Source organism: Thunnus albacares, chromosome 14 (genome assembly GCF_914725855.1).
Source record: "Thunnus albacares chromosome 14, fThuAlb1.1, whole genome shotgun sequence".
NCBI lineage: Eukaryota > Metazoa > Chordata > Actinopteri > Scombriformes > Scombridae > Thunnus > Thunnus albacares.
In genome coordinates, this window is record NC_058119.1 from 17,796,954 (window position 1) to 17,817,246 (window position 20,293).

Sequence of the window (20,293 nt, forward strand, 5' to 3'; positions counted from 1 at the left end):
CAGCTTCGGCATCAAAAATGCTGGGAAAGACTTAAAAGTATGAGGCTAAGAGGGACAATACTCAGACATGGACATTGTTACCACAATCTTCAAGCCTTAGAATTTTTACCCAAAAAAGGTATCAACATCGGCCTTAATGGTCCTCTTGACCTGAACGTGAGCTGCAGGCTTCAGTAATTTCCAAAAGAGGAGAACTTGGGACAGGATGCATAGTCTTGCAAAATCTTAATGTGACTATAATCAGGTTTAAATGTCCAGTCTCTTGAAAATGGATCACTTTTCATGTAATTTATTTGTGTGATCAGCATACAGAGAAGGAACGTGGAAGGAAAGAGAGAGCGAGACAGAAAAAAAAGAGCGACAGGCTGTAGTATGATTCATGATTTTAGTCTAATTCTGCCAAAAGAATTCAGCTCAAGGAAATTATTAAATGTTTATATTATGGAGACATTTATCATCTCTCTTTGCCTTTCTCCTTCACTGTCTGCTGTTTGCCGTTGGCTGGAAACAGACTTTTGACAGATGAGTTTGCATATTGTTATTACTATGCTGGATTTCCAGTTTATTGTTTTTGGAGGATTTGGATGTAAGCAGCAGACCAGAAATCGAATGTCTTAGTACAACATCCATTTTGTACTACTTAGGGGTAATCAGAGCCTTCAGGTCTATCACGTCTTCATCAATCAAAATTAATGAAAGAGTTTAGTTCTGCTGCTCCCTTATGAAACCAAGTGGATGCAGGTAATCTCACATGATTTAAAGAGAGTATAAAACTGAATCTAAAAGTTGTACTCAGTGTATTATAGCCTTCATTTTGTTCTTTCTTCCGTCGTACTGAGCTGTTTTTACCTGCATTGTTGTTTGAGTTAACCACCAGACTGACCCCATGCTGTATCTGGCCACTTGAGTCAGCCTGCACCTATTTGACCTCTCTATATTTAAAACCATTTTATCCACAAATCAAAACTTTGTGAAACTCCACATAATCTATGTTGACAAGTGAGACAATAAGTGAGATCTGTAGCGAGTGAGCACGAGCGTTAGACGCACTGAGTGAACACGGACAAAAATAGACACAAAGAAAGGAAAGTACAGCACAATCAGGTTTAGACAAACCAACATGTTTGTGTAGTGCAGAGCTTTTCAGTATCTCTGTGATATCTTTGCATCTGTTGACAGAACAGGTATGAGTCAAAGGTACAGTGATCTTTAACTATTTCGGTTTTAATTTTAGCAAGATGAGGTTCATGTGATAACAAGAGCTTAGAAAAGGTTTCAGATGAAACGATCAAATACTGCAAATGTGCACCAATGAATTTAAAACAAGAGTCTAGAGCCATGCTAGCTGTTAGATGTTTTGCAGGTAATGTTCACAATGTTTACCATCTTAGTTTAGCGTGTTAGCATGCAAAGATATGCTTAATTAAGGAACAAAAGGGGGTGATGGGAATATAATTAGTTTTGTACAAATTTAAATAATGACCTAATTTTCATGGACATCCATACAATAATCCATTTCACAAAAAAACTAAAATTGTCAACCTCATGGTGGTGCTAAATTGGACAAGTCAGAGGATCACCAAAGTCCGAATTCTTCATCCTCTGGAGACCATGAATGTCTGGACAACATTTCATGGAAATCCATCCAATAGTTGTTGAGATAGATTGACAGACTGACATTGCCACCTATGTTCTGCAGCATCTTTCCAAATTGTTAGTTCTGTCCCCTCAGATGGAAATATTAGTGATGTCTCTAAGAATGTTAGTGAGCATGAAAAGCATACAGCAGATTTCCCCCACCATGATGCTCTACAGGCCTAATGTATCGCAATGCCGTGTACTCAGATGATTGATGTCAACACCCTCCTTTTAATCACCTGAGAGGTACGCAGCCTCCTGGCAGTCTGGCAGACATTTTGGATTCTTCTCTAATGACTAGAGAGACAGGTTGCAGATGATGTTAGCTGACGCCGGTCTCACGGATCACTACTGTTCTGTCAGTGATTAAGTGACTCATCTACCTCTAGTAAACAAACCCCCAGTAGAGCATCTTGCATCCATCAAAAGATGCCTTTGACTCGCTCCGCTTATCTAACTTGGAAGAAATCCATCATACCTGTACAAAACGGTGGATGCTGTGTGGTCTCCCGGGATTCTTCCCATAAACAAACACATTCTGTTAAGTCTGCAGCCATACATGTGTAAAGGGATTACTGTGATTCCCCATTACTTTTTTTGACTGCGGAAAGGTACAACATTCCCATATGTGTTTCGCTTCAGGGAAATGAAACTGAAAACACTTGCAAGTTATCTCTGACCTGATTTCTGGAGCTTCTACACAAACAACTTGCTCAAACTCAAATGCTGAAAAGTTAAAAACTAACCATTCAACCTTTACATTTTTAAATATATTTATTATAGGAATTTTTTTTTTCAAAATGTTGTATCTTATGGTTGACTCCTTATGATAGCACTTATTGGAGAATGTAGTAAACAGAGATGTGTGAAAATACAGCTGACAAATTGAGCTTTGAGACATATAATACACTTGAAGAGACCTTTTGTCAGCCCCTCTTAGTGTCTAATGTGTCTCGGCGTAGCGCCACAGATGCTCAACAGCACAATCTGTTCTGTACAAAACCCAAGCAAGGCACTTCAGTCTTTATTGATAGCTGCGTGAGTAGGACAAGTGTGGTGATGTAACAGATCTTTCTTAAATTGCATGGGCAGCATTGTTGGTCTGGACAACCCCCGAGGCTCAGTTTGATTTCAGCAGATTAATTTAGCTTCCTCTCTTACGCAACACCATCTCAGCTTTCAAGCAGTCTCACTGATCTCAGGATCACCTTTGACTCCTTGCATGGGTGGCTAGCTACTGAACTGCACTCCCTTGATAGCAGCTCAGAGAGGAAACAACACTGCTCTTGAATAGATCCTTAAACAGTAGAATAAGACCTGATAGCAGGCAAACGGTTTGGCGGCAAGCAACATTGAGAGACAGAAGTGGATAGTGGCTTTGATGAATTCCTTAATACAGCATGTAAGGTTGTAAAAGATCAATCACACTCCATGGTATGAGAGTCCTGTGGAGCATGTGTTTGATGTGGATTATCAAAAGGCTAAAAAAAAAAACCCAACAACAAACGTTTAGCCCTGCTAAAATGGATCACTTTCATAGTAGGTCGCTGCTATTGAACGAAAAAGATCTTTAAAAAATACACCTATAAAGAAAAAGATTGTTTTGACAATGATGCAACTTAAATCATGGGTTCAGAATGAATTTCAGCCTCTAGGTTTAGAAAATATTGCTCACTCTAGTTCAAGCAAGGTAATCAAACTACCAAAAAGATTTTTTATCAGAACAGCAATGACGCATTGTGCCTGCAACACTGTCCTCAAAGGTTTATACTCAGGTGGTGCAGCACAGAAAAACTGTGACAGTTACAGTGATATGTGCTGACAGGGACACTTTTATAATTCATCTGTGAAATATGAAAGGCAAGGAAACTACTGACAGAAAGGATGTGAGAAGATACAGTTATGCTCATGGACCACATGAGTCTTAAAATAAGAGAAAGTGAAGGCTGGTTGGACTGAGACATAGATTGTATATAAAGATGGACGACGCACTTCCACTTCCTGCCGCTATGCAAAAGTGAAGCTAAAATATCTAGTTTCCGGGAGCTGCCATCTTGCTTGTGTGATGTAATTTGCAACCAGAGTCTGTGCAGTGGAGTCGGGCGGCGGGATGGCGGCCCGCTGGCCCCGCCCCCTCAACGTGACTGACAGCTGTCCTGCTGCTGAGAGGAACCACCACAGAGAGGTAAACCAGCAAAAGCCAGCCGGTAACTAGCAGCTACAGTTAGTAGTGAATCACAAATTAAAACATACATTAGTGTCTTCCATCAGAAACTGCTCTGACTGGTGTTTGAGGGCGGCTGTCAATCACAGCTGTCAATCATGACGTCACACCCCCTTTTTATATCATGAAATAACTAATTAAAAACAAACTTATCAGAAAAATGAGCACTTGTACAAACATCAGCGTGATAAGAACTACATGAGTTTTGGTTTGGCTCATGTCCCATCTGCTAACATGGAGGAGATGAGATTTAGGACCTATACTGCAACCAGCCACCCGGGGGTGATCGAGATGTTTTGGCTTCACTTTTGGGGAGCTGTCATGTTGTCCATCTTTACATACAGGGCCTTTCTCAATACCAATTACGCCATATTCGGACTGGTTAAGTTCAACTCGGGAGTATAAACCTCTGAGGACGTGAGGACGTAGTACGATCACTCTGCAACTGGAAGAGCAGCTTACTTGCTGACAACACCAGCTTAGCTTCAACACAACTACCTGACTGTACTGTAACGAAATAATCTCAACTCACAGCTCCGCTAACACTTTTTTTCACCACAAAAAAATCCCTCATTGACAGATTGATGCAGTAAATTATGTTATTCAGTCTGTAATGTAGCTATGATAAAAACCCAAACTGTAGTTTAATCAAATAAAATGAAATTTAATATACTGTAGACTGATCTGTTCATTTTAACACATTTATATTTATTGAAATAAGGTGACATCTGTGCATATAGAGCCCCAGGGGCAGCGCTGTTGTTCTAACCTGTAACAACATGAAACTTAAAATTCAGACAAACTAATGTGGCTGTTACAATTGTTAGATATCATCTGTGAGACAAACATTTATCTTCCAAAAGGAATCACGTTTCACAAGAACACAAGTACAGACAAGAACGCAGATTGAGAAAGGCCTACAGTCTATGGACCAAGCTGTCGGCTGTGTCAGCTGGGGAATGAGGTCACAACACAAGAATGGTTAAGCTTAGAGAAACAAAAGTTAAATGTTTTGGGGAAGGGGAGATCTGCTATCACTACTCATATTTTCATTTTCTCAACATACACTAAATGAACGTGAAATTCTAAAAACACTGTTACATTATCTCACTCACTCAGCGATGCATATTGCTTGAATCAACAACTTATTTTCTCTTAAACTCTTACTGTCTAGCGCGTTTATCTCAAAAGCCAAATCAAGGTCACCCATCCAAACCATTCTCTCCACTCCACAGAGCCCATTCACAGCTCCACGGTCCATTTGTCTCCTGCAAAAAAACACAACAACAACAACTGCTGCAGACCTGTAATTCCCACCTGGACAGATTGTGTGATAACTTTGCCCACAACAGGTGAAATTTGGCTCAATTTATCAGCTGGTGTAGCATTAATTTCAGACCCTAGTGTAAGCATCATTAAGAATCAAAACGTGCCCTTCTGTTAAAGGAAAATGTGCACATGTGCCAGTTTGCAACACCAGACTTTGATGTGTCCGCCCATATTTCAGAGACTAAGTGCTTGCTGAACTGCAGCCAACTGCTGAGACAATACTGGGCCTTTGAGATATACCATGCTCTTGACTAGTGACGCTCTCGGGCTATAGAGGAAAGCTGATAGCCAAGTGATCCTTCAGCTGACCGAGGGCTGAGGCTTTTCGATTTAAGCCATCAATATAGGGATGAAGGTGATAGATGTGGGAAAACTGGAGTAGAAACGATGGGATTTAGGGCTGCTGGCCTCATTCACAGGCAAAACAGTAACAAAAGTCACATGAAGTATGACTACACACTGGTGAAAATCTCGGTTTTAATTGTAAAATGGCAAAAGATAAATCCACAAATCAGCATTTGGATATTATATCATACTATGGGCTGCACATGACAAGTGTTTTAGGCTGTCACACGTCACATGAAGTTGAATTCAGACTTGGACCCAATGAGTGAGACATTCCACTGGTTTGATTGTCTTGGAAAAACACCCCAGACATGTCATTATCTGACATCATCCCTCCTCTTGTCTGTCCTCTTGGGATGACCAACACACTCCTCTTGTTCTCCGACAAGAGCCGCGTACTGGTCAGCACCACAAGGCCAGTGAACCCCAGATAGTCGCACTCTGGCGCTGGATACCAAACAGCCCATCACAAGATAGCACGCTTCTTGCTGTCAACCACACCGCAAGAAATGAGGTTAAATGGCACTATCTACACAATATGGGAGCCTCTTCTATTTTTATTAACGGCGCTGACAGCCTCTATTCCAAGATGAGAGGGAGGGCAATTCTTGGAAATGGTCATACAGTATATAAGTACTGAGGCGTCCACAAGAATTCCTATTTATCTATTATGTATTGTTTTCAAAAATTGGACACAGCTGTTTTCAACGCATGATGTGTTTCATAAATGCATCTCAAGCTACCATGAAAATATACTTCAGATATTTCAAAGCAGTGAAAAACTGCTGTTAATGATTGGAGGGAACCTGTTTGCTCTTAATTTCTTTGATGTAACGACCCTTTAAACAGCATAGTGAACTTGTTAGAATGGATTTCAGACATTTTGAAATTACCCCTCAGGGATACTTCTTTGATACTAACGACCGTGGTAACTATACAATCTACCTAATCTCCCACCATCTTTTTCCACTGAGCTATTTTGGTGGGTGTGGGAAAAGTAGAGCAGCTGTAGGTAACATCACCTTATAACTGCTCACTTTGAAAGTATCAGATGCAGAAAAAAAAAAAAATCACCCAGTCAAAAAAGCAGCCAAACACTTGTGATAACTTCAAAATTCAAACAGAGTTACCGTTTATCCGAAAGAACATAATCTGAACACATGACTCACCTAGCAGCTGGACCCCCCTGGTGAGGCCATAGACATCTATGAGAGCCCACAGAGGTTCAGAGACTTGAACCCCGCTGAAGAACAGCATGGGGCTGGAGTCATTGATTCGGTAGAACACGCGGCCCTTCTTGTCCACCCAGAAGGAGATGATGTTCCCCTCATTTGAGAGCTCCTCCGGCAGAGCTTTTGCCCAAAAGCCACTCTGAGAGACCAGATCGGGACAAGCGTACTTCGGCAAGGTGTCTGGGTTGATCCTGGACGGGTCTTTGGATGTAAAACCAAGACGCAGAGCACCACTCCAGCAGCACTGCTTTTTTGTGATCTGGAGAGTATATATTTAATTAAACTTAAGATCAATGTTGTGTGAACAATGAGCTAAAAACAACACATTCATTTTAAACAAACAAAGATTAGTGTAGGTACCTTTGTATGTCTATCACCTGCAAACGATTTTTGTCTCTATTTACTTTGCATTTACTGTGCAAGATAACAGTATTCCTCACATGGCAATGCTTGCCCTGCTCTCTCACTTTCGAGACATAGATGGCCTGATAGGTGAAGTGGAAACTTGTTCTAAGCTGCTGCTTTGGCCCACACAAAGAGAGAGAGAGAGAGAGAGAAGAGAAAACAAAACAAGAGAGCAAAGAAGTGGGATGAAGAGAGAGAGAGAGAAAGAGAGAGAGAGGCAGGAAGGGAGAAGTAAATTAAAAACACAGAAAGAATGGAAGAGAGGAGAGGGAGAGACATACAGTAGGAGGTTGCTCTTCATCACAGTCACATTTAGCGTGTCCTTACTATTCTACTAATATTACAAAGTACAGTATGTTCTAATTAGAGCTGCCCCCTGAAAGTCGATGAGTCGAATCATCTGTCAGAGACCCCTCAGTCCAGTCAGTTTTTTTTTTTTTTTGGCAGTCAGTATGCATTACAATAACAGGATAAAACAGATAGATATGTTCATTAATTCTTGTTTAGATGTATTTATTAGTTTTTATGTTTAAAGAGAAAGAAAGCAGTAGGCCTATCCTACTGAAGAAGAGATATCAGTTATTTCATAGCAGGCAATGCTGTGGATTTATTTTAAATTGTTTAATTTGTTTATTCATTTACATGTTTTGAATTTGTAAAGTGAAATTAAAAAAAAAACAGGCTATAAGGGCTTGATTTGAACAGAAATACATGTGTGCTGCCTGTGTCATTATTCAGAAACAAATCCATATGGTAACCCGGCATTATTCAAATAGGCCTCAATTCAAATCTTGCATCATATGCAGCTGTGTTTTATTGATTTTTAAATGCTCAAAAATATGTTCCCATGACGCTGATGCATTTGACTATGTTAATGTGGTTGAAACTGAAACTCACGCCAATGGATTTTCTGACTGCCAGATAGTCTATGTGGAAAAAAAAGGAACAAATAGTCAAATCTTTGTATTGAACAGCCAAATCTGTTTCAAATGACAAAGGTCTGGTCGGGTACAGCCTCAGTACTAAAGTTGATAGTGCAGTTTCTTGGTATTAATATACAATAAATTGATGGACTGTATTGTTTTGTATAGCAACATTTTTTACAGGATATGAAGGAGGTTATCAAGATGACCCATCTCACAAATTGCGAGTGATGCTTACACGTTGTACAGATCATAAATGTTGTTGGCGTCATGTTTCACAAATGATTTTTGCTCACAAATTGCAGATAAATTCACATGTCCTACAAGAATCTCACATGCTCATGCACAGGTCCGAATATAATGTCTTTCTCAATTAGTGAAAACTGTCAAAATGAAAAGTGCAGCTTGCATACTACAAATCTGGTGAAATGGGCCCCTGATATGTAAAAAAACATTGCAAATGGTAAGTAAAAAATGTATTTCCAATGATTATTTTCCATTTTCTAAGGTTTCACAGCAGCAGTTGCACTTTTTTTATATCGAGTAGTTCCTACATTTTTCTAAGAAGTTCCACCATGGCACAATAGTTTCCATCAATGCCCTGCTCAGAAATTGATTGATTTTAATCAGCATGCTGGGATTTTTCTGTTGACTTCCTTTTGTCGGTTTTTTTACGGTGTATAGACTGCATTCTCTAAACACGCTCAGAATAAGCATATATTGTGGTATATGACTGGGACACATCAGCTAGTGATTTCCATATATCCTCCTTACCTTCAGCCGAACTTGCTCATAAACAGCGATAGGTCTGTTGCTGAAGGTGATGGCGTTACAGAAGCTGGCCTGTCTCTTGACGGTCCTCTGGGACATGTCCATGACAATCTGCGAGCCCTTGGTGCTGGGGTGGAAGAGCAGAGGGAAGGAGGACATACTGCTGCACGGCTGAACAGGCAGGCAGCTTTTAGGCTTGTGGTGGCATCGGTGGGATGTGGCAGGAAAAGGCCCGTTCAAAGAATCTACGAGGAGAAACAAGAGTGAATATCGATGTGTTAGCTATGCTTGTTTGGTCCACAGGTGGTGACCAGAAAATACATCAATGAATAAATTCTTCTTGGTACATAATTTAAAGTAATGTAACCACATTTCAGATTAGATTAGAATATTATTATAGCCTGTTGTGACCTGCTGTCACGTCATTTCGTCTCACATATCTTACCTGCTCATGTTACATCAAATTCAGTAAAAATACATAAAAATAACCTAATCTCTGGGTTCTGTTTCCAGCCTCCTAAGGTAGATAACTTCAACCACACACCTACTAGAAAAGAAAGAACAATGTGTAAGGTGTTTACATTAAAAAAAATGTCCTAGGATGGAAAAAAAAATACAAGGACAGACTTGCTCTCATTATTACGTAATTAAGGAGAAAATTGCAGCTGCGAGAAGTTCACACAAAATGCTCTAATTTCACTAAATGGTATATTTCCAGTAAGACCCCATCACTTTCTGTTATTCTACATCTTGCCAAATTTGAAACTGGTTAGTGTTTCTTTTGTGGTCTGTTTCTCTCTGTGCTGGAACACATTTGTACAATAATAAGTGGAGAAGAGGAAATGGAGCAGTAACACTAACAACGACTAGCCAACATGTACAGTAAGGTGCTACAACACCACACAATTTAACATCTAAATTAACACAGCAGAAAGCAGCGACCTTTGGGCAGTCGCTTGATATGCATGCTCAGCTGGCTGATGTGTTCAAAACAGCTCTCATAACAGCGAGGCTGTTACATGAAACTCCAGTTGTGGCTCATGTTTTAATGAGCACATATCAATCGCAATATGTGAGTCAAGGACATACTAGCTGCCTAATAAAGAAAATAAACAGAACAGCTTTCAGATTTTGTGATATTTACTGTGCTTTGTTGCACAGGAAGTGGCACAATAAGCGCAGACCCTCAGGAGAGCCAGTCTTTTCCATTTTTCCCATGTGAATCATGACTGCTCCCACTTACCGTAACTCATAATACACCTAAATCTTTCTTTTTGGTTTTACACTGCCTTTCATGAGCACAAACTCTCCCCATTTGGGTTCCCGCATTTCTCTTTGCAAAGGTCACTGTGGTGTTGTGGAGGAGGCATTTTCTCACAGACATTGGGTTCTCATTAAATGTACGGCAAGATGACTTCATGTACAAATCTCATCTAATGTTTTCTGCAATACAACAACTAAAGTCTCCCCTACAATGACATTTAAAGGTTTTCCAGCCAATCCGCCAAGACTGGAAGCCAAATAAATAATTTAGGCCTAATTAACACTTGTCCTTGAGAGCTGCTTGTATTTTCACACCTAAATTTGGAAGACTGAGTGGGAGCTGCATGTGTTAGTGTGTGAGAGAAGAAGACTATACGTGCCACTGCTGAGAGACAGCTATTCTCGCTTTCCTTTGAGTGACCTTGGAGGGTCGAGAGGTTTTACTATGTACCCTGGAGACAAATCAATTAAGAGTGTCAGGATTGGGAACGGCTGTTAGACCAGGTCTGTTATAACATCACCATTGTTTCGATTTCAGGACAGAGTAATGGGTCTGTTCTGTGGATAAAGACAAGATTTACATTAGAGCTTCAATGATTAATTGATTAGTTGTCAACTATTAAATCAATCAACTATTTTCATAATTGATTAAAAGTTTTGAGTCATTTAAAAAGAAAAAAAATCCAAATTGTCTTTGGGGTGTGGATTGTTGGTCGGGACAAAACAAGACATTTGAGGATGTGACCTTGGGCTTTGGGAAACAGTGATCAACATTTTTCACCATTTTCTGATATTTTATGGAAAATAATCGACATATTATTTGACAATGAAAATAATTGTTAGTTTCAGCCCTAATTTACATCCATGGATGTAAAAACTCATAGTTTGTCGAGGTTAAACTAGAGAAGGCCCAAAAAGGAATCATAAATATTCTCAATTAGACATCTTTGTCACATATTTCTGTAGAGTCTTTCCCTATAATCAAACCACAATTGGAAAGGCTCTGCCAAGTGAACTGGACTCAGTACAGTGTATTTGTGAAGCTCTTTGCATGTTCTTGTTGCTGTAGAACAATGCTGAATTGTGCTCTTTGCACAACAGTGGTCTTAAATGAAGTCATAATAAAATCCTTCAACCATATTGCATCCATGATGTCATATCATACGCGATGTCTTCAGGAAAACAAAACAGGACTGTATTGTACTCCATCAATGACTCGGCCCGAGACTGAATAGAGTATTTCCTGTGAGGTCTGAAAACAGCAGTAACACCTCACAGGCCTCAGCAGACAGTGCAGCAGCCTGCATGCTTCACCGTGTAAGCACAGATTCCAATCTATTTTTTCATTTTCACTATATTAATATAATTTCTGCAGCAGTGAAATTAAATTCTTTCTTCAGTAGCAGCTTTATTTCCACACCCCAGGCATCTCTGAATGGGTTTACAGCATTCAGAGCACACAGAGGACTATATAAACTGAATGAAGTCAAATAAGTAAATAAATGGATAAATAAAAATACCATATTTGATTTAGTGTAAATGGCAGCAGAACTAATTATTAGAGCCAAAAGTGGTGATGATACAGTGGCTGTTGAAGTGTGTTTAAAAAGTCATGCAACCTGACAGAGATGTCATGGTTAACAGTTACCAGAGCCCCGCCATGATAAAGAGAGGTGCCATGACAAACGTCAGATGAGCAACTTAAGAACGGATAATGTTACTTAAATGCACCACCGCACACAATGTGACTGCTGTCGGTGTCATTAATTGGAAAGGACAAACACTGCAGAGACAAAGAATGGCCCTGGCCAGTGTCACCTGGTCTCCTAAGCTCCTCTGTGTTTTATCCGCAGGCTAGGTCTCAGCAAGAAGCCTCAACAGAGGCCCTAATGTGGTGTGACGTTAGTATCAAGGCTCGGTGGCGCGCTCTCACAAGACCGGCACTCATAGGCAGCATCCTAAAGAGCCAGAGGGCACGTATGTGGTTTTTAGCTTTTGCAAATTTGTCATAGCTTGTGTGATTGCAACAAAAGGTAAACAAAAGTGATTCTCAAACACCAGAAAGTTTTAAAACATCTTCTGGTAAGTGTTTTTAGTGACATTTTGTGTTTGTGTTTCAACTGAGTGACTTAAAACAGAAACCACCATGTACTTTATCTCTAGGCTATTTATTTTGTACTGTAATATTGTTTCAGAGGTTTTTTCTAAATCAGGGTGTAACAAAAGCCAAAACTGAAGCAAGATTTTTGTTGAACGAGAAAACAAGAGCTAGTGGCCCTTTTTACTCATATGGTCCAACACTGGGATAATCGTTTAAAACTCAACATATAATCCTAAATCGCTTTTCATGAAAAATGGTTTAACCTCTAACATGCTGACATCAAACTGCGATGGCTAAACTTCAGTGCTACATACGCGCACGGCTGCCAAATTAGGAGAGGTGGGAGCTGAATGATTCATTGGCCCATGAGCTGGACAGAGGCCCTGGAACATGACATGGGTTATAGATATTTACAGTTTCAGGTCCCAGACTGAGCTCTTGTCAGGGGGCCAAGAATTTCTAGCAGCACCCCTGTCGGCACTTACATACATTGCTACTCCACACCAGAGGCCCCTCAAAATGAAATTTGGATGGATTACTATGGATTAAACCCGAGTCCACTGGTCTGTCTGGTGGATGAGATGTTTTCTTTTCCTGATCATGTTTACTAGTTAAAATCATCACACAGCTCAAAACCAAACATGTATTATACAGTACATGCATCTGCTATAAAGCCCAAGGAAAGAAATCAGCGCGTGCAACATTAGGGCATCTAATAATCAGTGAACACTGATTCTTTATCGGTGTTTAAAACTCATTCGAGGCCACATTTGTTATCAATCAGGGCTGCAGCTATCAATTATTCTCATCATTACTTACTTGATTAATAAATTAATCGTGTAGTTTAGACAATGTCAGAAAATAGAGCAAGATATCCATCACAATTAAACCCCAGATGACATCTGACATCTTCATATTGCTTATTTTGTTCAACCAACACTCTAAAAACACAAAGATATATAATGTACAGTCATATAAACCAGAAGAAAGCAGCAAATCCTCACATTTGAGAAGGTGGAGTCAGAAAATGTTTGGCTTTTTTTTGTTTTTTGCTTTAAAAATTACTGAAATGATTCATTGACAATCAAAATAGTTGCAGATTTAATTCGTGTTGATTGACTGACTAGTCAGTTGATCATTATTTCAGCTGTTGCTATAAATAAAACAATAACTCCTAACCTTGGCTAATGTTTGACATCAAATTTTCTTGTGGAAACAAGAATGTTGTTTAATGTTGTCAGAAAATAAAGTTAACAGTCAATATCACATTCATGCCTTTGTTTCCATTTGTTTGTAGTAATCAGCACATTTAAACTGCAAAAAAGGTAACTTTAAATACACATGCAGCTCGTGTGCATTACTGTGAGTACAAATGAAAACTAGAGAATAGTTTCTTGCTTTGCTTTACAAGTCTATTTGCAACTAACCAGGAATACTTAAGTGTATCTTCTACTAACTAGTTGACCTAAGCTTCTAAAAGACATTTTTATATTGACTGAGATGTGAAAATGTATAAATAAAAAAAATACACCTGTCAACTACCATTATTTAAACTTGTGTGATCAATTTATAGCCTCATGAGTAGAAAGACACAAACATGAGAGGGCATAAAGTTGTTAGACTTTTTTTTTACAACTTGCTGACATTTATCAAGCGTGTATCTGTATCACTTTCAACTTGGCAATGAAGACAAGTGACAAGCCGGGTGGAAAAGTTATGTGCAGTCTACCAACTTACTTCGTCTTGTTTGGTTAATTGTAAGCTGGTTTCACTGCTTCCCTTCACAGGATGTTCTTCTATAATACTGTAAGGGCTTATCACAGTTTGATGAACACTATTTCCTGTTTATGTTTCCATTTATTCCAACCCAGTCGTGACTTACAGAAGGCGTCCAAACTCAGCTACTTTCACTTCTCACTTCAATTTATTTATAGGCTGCCAGGACGCCTACAGTTTTCAATGCACATTTGTTTTCAATCGACACCTATATTACAGGATTTGTCAATAATAGAGATTCTATACAATCTCCTGGAGCTGTGATGCCTGCTGTCCTTACCGTACAGGGTATTTCTGGTGATCTGACCTCCCATGGCTGGATGCAAGGTGTGTTTTCACCTTTTCTTTTAACTACCAGCGGATCCACAATATTCACATTCAGCTGCGCGTCCTCAGCTGCGACATTATACGGACGCTGTTCTCCACACAAAAAAAAAAAGTCCCGACAGCGATTGAGCGGCAGGTTGCATCTGTCCAAAGCCTCAGCATGCAGGGAACAGCAGCCAACACATACAGCAGGCGGCAGCTTCCTCCAGTCCGTGCACAGATCACGCTGAAATTAACATAAAAGGTGGTAGTAAAGGCGGGGCTTCCCAGGAATATTAACGCTGTAGTCACCAAAGAGAGGACTTAGAGAGTCTCTACGAGCAATAAATCACCGTTAAAGCCCTATAGATAAATGCTTCTCCTTGTAATATACATTAATAACTCCATAGTGACTCACACGTGTACTGCTGAGATGCTTTTGATCCTGTTTATTTGATTTTAATTTCAGATTACTCCCATTTTTATGACCACTCATGTTGTGACCTCAGTTTGCCTACTTCCTTAAGACTCTTGCTACAGATGCACAATCTTCATAAAGGGAAGTGTTGGATTTTCACATCCTTTGATTTTCTGTCTCACTTTCAAAATTAAAAGCTGGTACTGTTTACATTTATAACGCACAGGGAATTTAGATATGCTTTGAGTGATTTTGCATCATGTAGATATTATTTAGACCCCTTTAAGGATCCATCTGTGAATCTAATTTCCTCCAGTTGAACAGCAGCAAAACTGAAGTTGTCCTTACTGGCATTCCACAGCAGGTTCAGTCATCGCCCATACTTCATCGTACCTTTGACAGCTAGGACGTCCCCCTTTCCTCCTCGGTCACTAATCTGGATGTTAGGTTTGACCCTCAGCTGACTTTTGATGGCAATATGAGACATCTGTGCAAAATCTCTTTCTACCATCTCAAAAACATCTCTAAACTCCGCCCCTCTCTAACCCTGTCAGATGCAGAGAAACTTGTCCATGCCTTTATGTCCTCAAGACTTGACTACTGCAGTGTGTTCTTCACAGGAATCTCTGGCAGGAGCATCCAGAAGCTCGAGTACATTCAGAACAGGGCTGCCAGGATCCTGAGAGTGCGAAAACACAAACATATAACACCAAGTCTGTTTCATTGCACCGGCTCCCTGTCTCCTTCAGGACTGACTACAAAGTCCTGCTACTCACATACAAATCCATCAATGGACATGCGCCTCCTTACTTACACTGAACTGATCATACCACAAACCTCCACCCGCACCCTCAGAGCCAGCAGCTCCAGTACTGAGCTCCGCACCATGGGGGATCGAACGTTCTGCTCTGCTGCGCCAGGCTTGTTGAACAGACTTCCTAACCATCTGAGGGCAGCACAGACGCTAGACTATTTTAAAAAAGGCCTAAAAACCTTTTTTATGCAGGAAATCTTATTCATCTTAACTCATAACTATTTTCTTTATGTTGTGTGTTCTATGTTATTAATACTGTGGCACTTTGAGTTTCACTATGAATGAAAAGTGTGGTACAAATTAAATGTATTATTTATTATTTATTAATCGTTTTTGACAAAATGCATGAAATAGTTGAAAAGCTACATCTGACTGTTTGGATAATAGAGCGATGTCAGGCTGCAGGATGTTGTTTCGTCCAACTACTGAAGGTTTAACGGTTGCTTGGTTTGTGGTCATCTTACGCCAGTGTCTTCACTCAACACAGCAGTGTTTCAAGATTTATTTGGCAGCTTGCGGGAAGATGAATGCTAATGCATTATGACAGTCAACTCTTAGCGGTGGAGTCGCCATGATGACAATGCAGAGACACCACTGGCTTCAGGCTAGAATGATGCTGGAGCTGAGAAATTGGTCCCAAACAGGAAAACACCTAGGCTAGATTATTTATTAGTCTTTCGTAACATCTTTTACCCTCATAATAGTGGCACAAAATCTGCAAAATTAACATTTTAGACATGTAACTATTAAGCTTCAGATGCAACATTTGAAAAACTCTAATTCCTAGATCATTTAATTAATCTGTAACTGCTGATTAAAAGTATAGTTTAACACATTTTCCTCAAACGACAGAGTTCCACCTTTCCTTTGAAGTAAAGTAATAACTTGTGCGGGCTTCTCTGAAGTGTCTGGCTTCATAGGTTCAGAGTTGGCATGATGGCCCTGGTCCCCGGCGGGCACCTCTCAGGATCTGCCTTGTCGCCTTGGCGTTTACATAACTTGTGTCGGCAGCCAGGCCTGTGAGACTCTGTATTGGCTCGGTAGCATGAGCTATATTCTCATGCTGTTTATATAAACTGATTGCGGTTAACTCGACTGTCTGTAAGCAATTTGCAACAAGGGTAAAGCCATATAACTTGGCATTTTTCATGCAGCATTTTACATGGTTATTTTCTATGAAAAGTGGTCAAACTGACTTAACTTGTCAAAGGAAATTGAGATGAATTAAAATATCAAAGCAAAAAGTGTGAACAGAGAACTTAGGAGTTTATGGCATGGACCCTGTGGCTATCACAGTCATGCTTAATAGAGTTTGACATGCCACCTGATCACTGGGCTGTCAAAATCTGATTGGCTGCTCTGTAATACAAGGAGAAGTGTTGTTCACTGTGAAATGATAAAACACGATGCCCTGTGTCTTACAGTAATATCAAAGCACCATTAGCCAACCATACACTGAAAATTGTTACCAAATATCCAGCAATTACATAATATAGATGCAATAGATAACACATGCAAAAAACTAAATATATTTGCCTCAATTTGCCTTAAATACACCTTCATATTCCTGCACACCAGAAGAAAAGCTCGAAACCTTTATGACATTAATGATAGTATGATACCTCCTAGTGCATCATCCTTATCAGTATTATTACCTGTGAATTATCGCTGCAATGATCACTTAGAGGTCACAGAATAGGGTTAAAGTTTCAAAACTGTCTCAGTTTCTCAGTTTTAACAGCTTAAAGTCACAAAGTGCTATACTGTTAAAACTATTCTAATTAGGATTATTACTTATTTGTATGCGGAAAAACTTTGTACTTTTCAATCATAGATTTAGATAAACACTGTGTAGCCCGACAGAACAGACTGACACCTCCTCCCACAGTAGATTATTTGTAGATGGGCGCCTGGCAGGCAGCAGCTGCCTGGTGGGGTATGTTGGCGTGGGGCCTCTCCGCACATCTTGACAGCCTTGTTTGAGGCAGCCGTGCGCACGCTTGCTCTCTTCGGGGATGATCCATGTTGAACAAAAACACCATTCAGCTCAGAGTTTGGACCCTCGCCCTAGAGCCATATGCAAAACATTATGAAGTAACACAAGAGCATCATATGATCCTCAACAGGGGGGTGTCAGCAGAATATGAACCCCACCCAGAAGGCTCGTACAGAGGTAAAATCAAGTTGTCACGTAGCATTGAAAAGTGACAGCGACAAAGATACCAGGGAAAACTTTATTGATTATGAGATTGTCATCAGGCGCACTGTAGCCGGGAGGGACATTCATTTGAAATTACTAAAATGAAGTTTATTTATTGGCAAAGTATATGCTTGAACAAAGACTACGGTTGTCAATAGCTCTCAGTGTACCAGTGTGCCAAAAGGTGCAGACAAACAAACAGACATTTGGCTGTTGTATAAAGTTAACAGCTGAACAAAAAAGTTCCTAGTTCACTATAGTTCATTATCCCAGTTTACAGCATTCCACCTTTGGGTTTCTATTGATTTTTCTTTGTATTGATCCTTTTGTACTTTCCTACTTCGATTCACATTTGTCCAGAGGCTTTATATTTTTTAGCTGAGGGTTATAGATCTAACAAGAGGGACATAAAAGCATTACGAGCATGGTTTATATTTTATTTAGCCTGGTGTTCAGTGGTGTGCAGTGATCCAGAGACGGTGAAACTGAGGGATCATCACTGAGATTATGATGTGTTTATAGACCTGAGGGACTATGATTGACTCACTGAGAAGCAAACAGCTCTCTGCATCCTAAAAACTCTTGATAATTATGTTTACCAATCTTTGCATAAATAGAAATCCATCAATAGTGTGTGTGTTTGTCTAATCAATCAATCACTCAATAACTGTGCTAAATGGCAGCCTTAAAGCAACTTTTGGCATCATATAACAACCACCACTTTTACTGCAGAGCTTGCATTTCACACCAGTGTTGCCATGCCTTTCTCTAAGGGTAACTGCAGCTGACCAAAATGGATAAAGGAAAAGCACAACTTGACTCCAATTCCTGGGTCAGGACAGATGCTTTCCATGTAGGGTAACTTAGAGGCAGAACTACAGGGTAGATGTTATCACGATTCCTGCCTCAGTCCTGTTTGTGTTGCCCTTTCTGCCTCTGTCCCTGCCTTCAGTCCCACACTCTCTTCTCTTGGCTTTGCCATTCTTCACCTGTCGACCAGATGCACCCAGACTTTCCTTTCTGGTTACCACACTCACCTGCTCACCTATTGCCACTCCCAAACTGTCTTCACCTGCTGCTCATTACCCTATCAATCCCAGTACTATACCAGTCCTCTGTCATTCATCCTTGCCTGTTTGTCAATGTTGTTACGGTGTGCACTTGCAGTCCAGCCATCCTGTATTCTGTTCTTGTCGTTCCTGTTGTTTAGACCTTTCACCTGATTGTGACCTGCTTGCCTGCCTTGCCCCTTTGGACTTGTTTGCCTGTTAAGGACTGCCTTCCTGTTACCGACCTGTAAGTCTGTATTTGGGATTTTGTTTATTAAAGCCCCTTCTCAACCGCCTTGGTGTCTCTGTTTGGGTCATCCTCCTGTTTGCCCCATACACACACCCGTGACAGATGTAGGTAGTGGCGTCAAAATATTTAGAGTGAATATGGTTGATTGTTGCATACTGTATAGGTCTCTGCAAAAGTAAAAGGTAATTTCTTTAAATGGCTGGCAAGATGAAACCATGAGCCATATTCTTTTTGGACATAAATACACTTTGAATTTATTGTTCATATTGTTTATAATAAAATCAGCTCGTATGTGTGATGCTCTTCTTCTTCCCACATGTGAGGGAATAATTTCCACATTAATAATTATATTTGTAGGACTTAAAGTACACTTGCACTGTGTTTTTAAGGTTTATAGTTGTCAGTCTGTTCAACTTCTCACTAATGGACACAGTGTTCAGCTGTTTTAGGAGCTACAGTAAGACATATGTACATTTACACGCTTACATGAAACTAGATTCCCTTAAGACCTGACTCGACTTGACACCTGAAAACACATTTAAAGTCCCAAAAATGGTAAAATCCTGCAACAATAAAAATACATGAGAGTGACAGCCAGGCCTTCCATAGGCACAGCACTATGCACTGACTTTATGTCAAGTATGATTAAAAAAACACTATTAGCATAGCTTCAAAAGCAAAACGTTAAAATGCTTTATTATTTTAATGGGCTGTAAGAGACCTGAAAGATTTGCAACTGATAATTTACTTATTAAGACTTGTGACTTGGATTTCTCCTTAAACCTGCATTGACTGAACAAGCTGCAAAATTGATAGCTGACAGATAGAAAACAATTGCTTATTTACAGATCTGGCAGAAACAAAGCAACACTGGCATTCATTTAAAGTTGTGTTTGTATCCAACTGATGAATGTAAGTCCAACATTTACTCTCCCTTTAGCTCTGTTTTTGGTCTCCACCAACTCCTAAGAAAAACATCCGGCTCCACCATGTTCCCCAGCTCGTTGCTAACTTTGTATGCCGTTTGGTACTCAGCCAGTAGAGAGCAGTGAGAATAAAACATGTCACAGGCTGTAAAACAAAAAACAATTATGCTATAAAGCTCAGACAAGCTGAGGGGAAACTGCAGAATTCTCTATGGGGTCGTCACTAAGAGCGACTTGGACGTGCCCCAAAATACTTAAACAGCTGTACTCTGTAGTTAATAGAATGATTCAATATAAGGTCATATTCTGTATTCTTATTATTC

General features: G+C 39.9%; 1 protein-coding gene across 1 annotated transcript in view; it reads right to left on the reverse strand.

Annotated features, from left to right (window-relative positions):
- Positions 1-14,527, reverse strand: part of neurl1ab (neuralized E3 ubiquitin protein ligase 1Ab) — a 30,961-nt gene extending 16,434 nt beyond the window's left edge. The window contains exons 1-3 of the mRNA XM_044373730.1: positions 14,288-14,527; positions 8,871-9,112; positions 6,706-7,027 (exon numbers count right to left, since the gene is read on the reverse strand). Coding sequence (XP_044229665.1) covers positions 6,706-7,027; positions 8,871-9,112; positions 14,288-14,321 — 598 coding nt within the window. The 5' untranslated portion in view covers positions 14,322-14,527. The remainder of the gene's footprint in view (positions 1-6,705; positions 7,028-8,870; positions 9,113-14,287) is intronic.
- Positions 14,528-20,293: the final 5,766 nt, after the last annotated feature.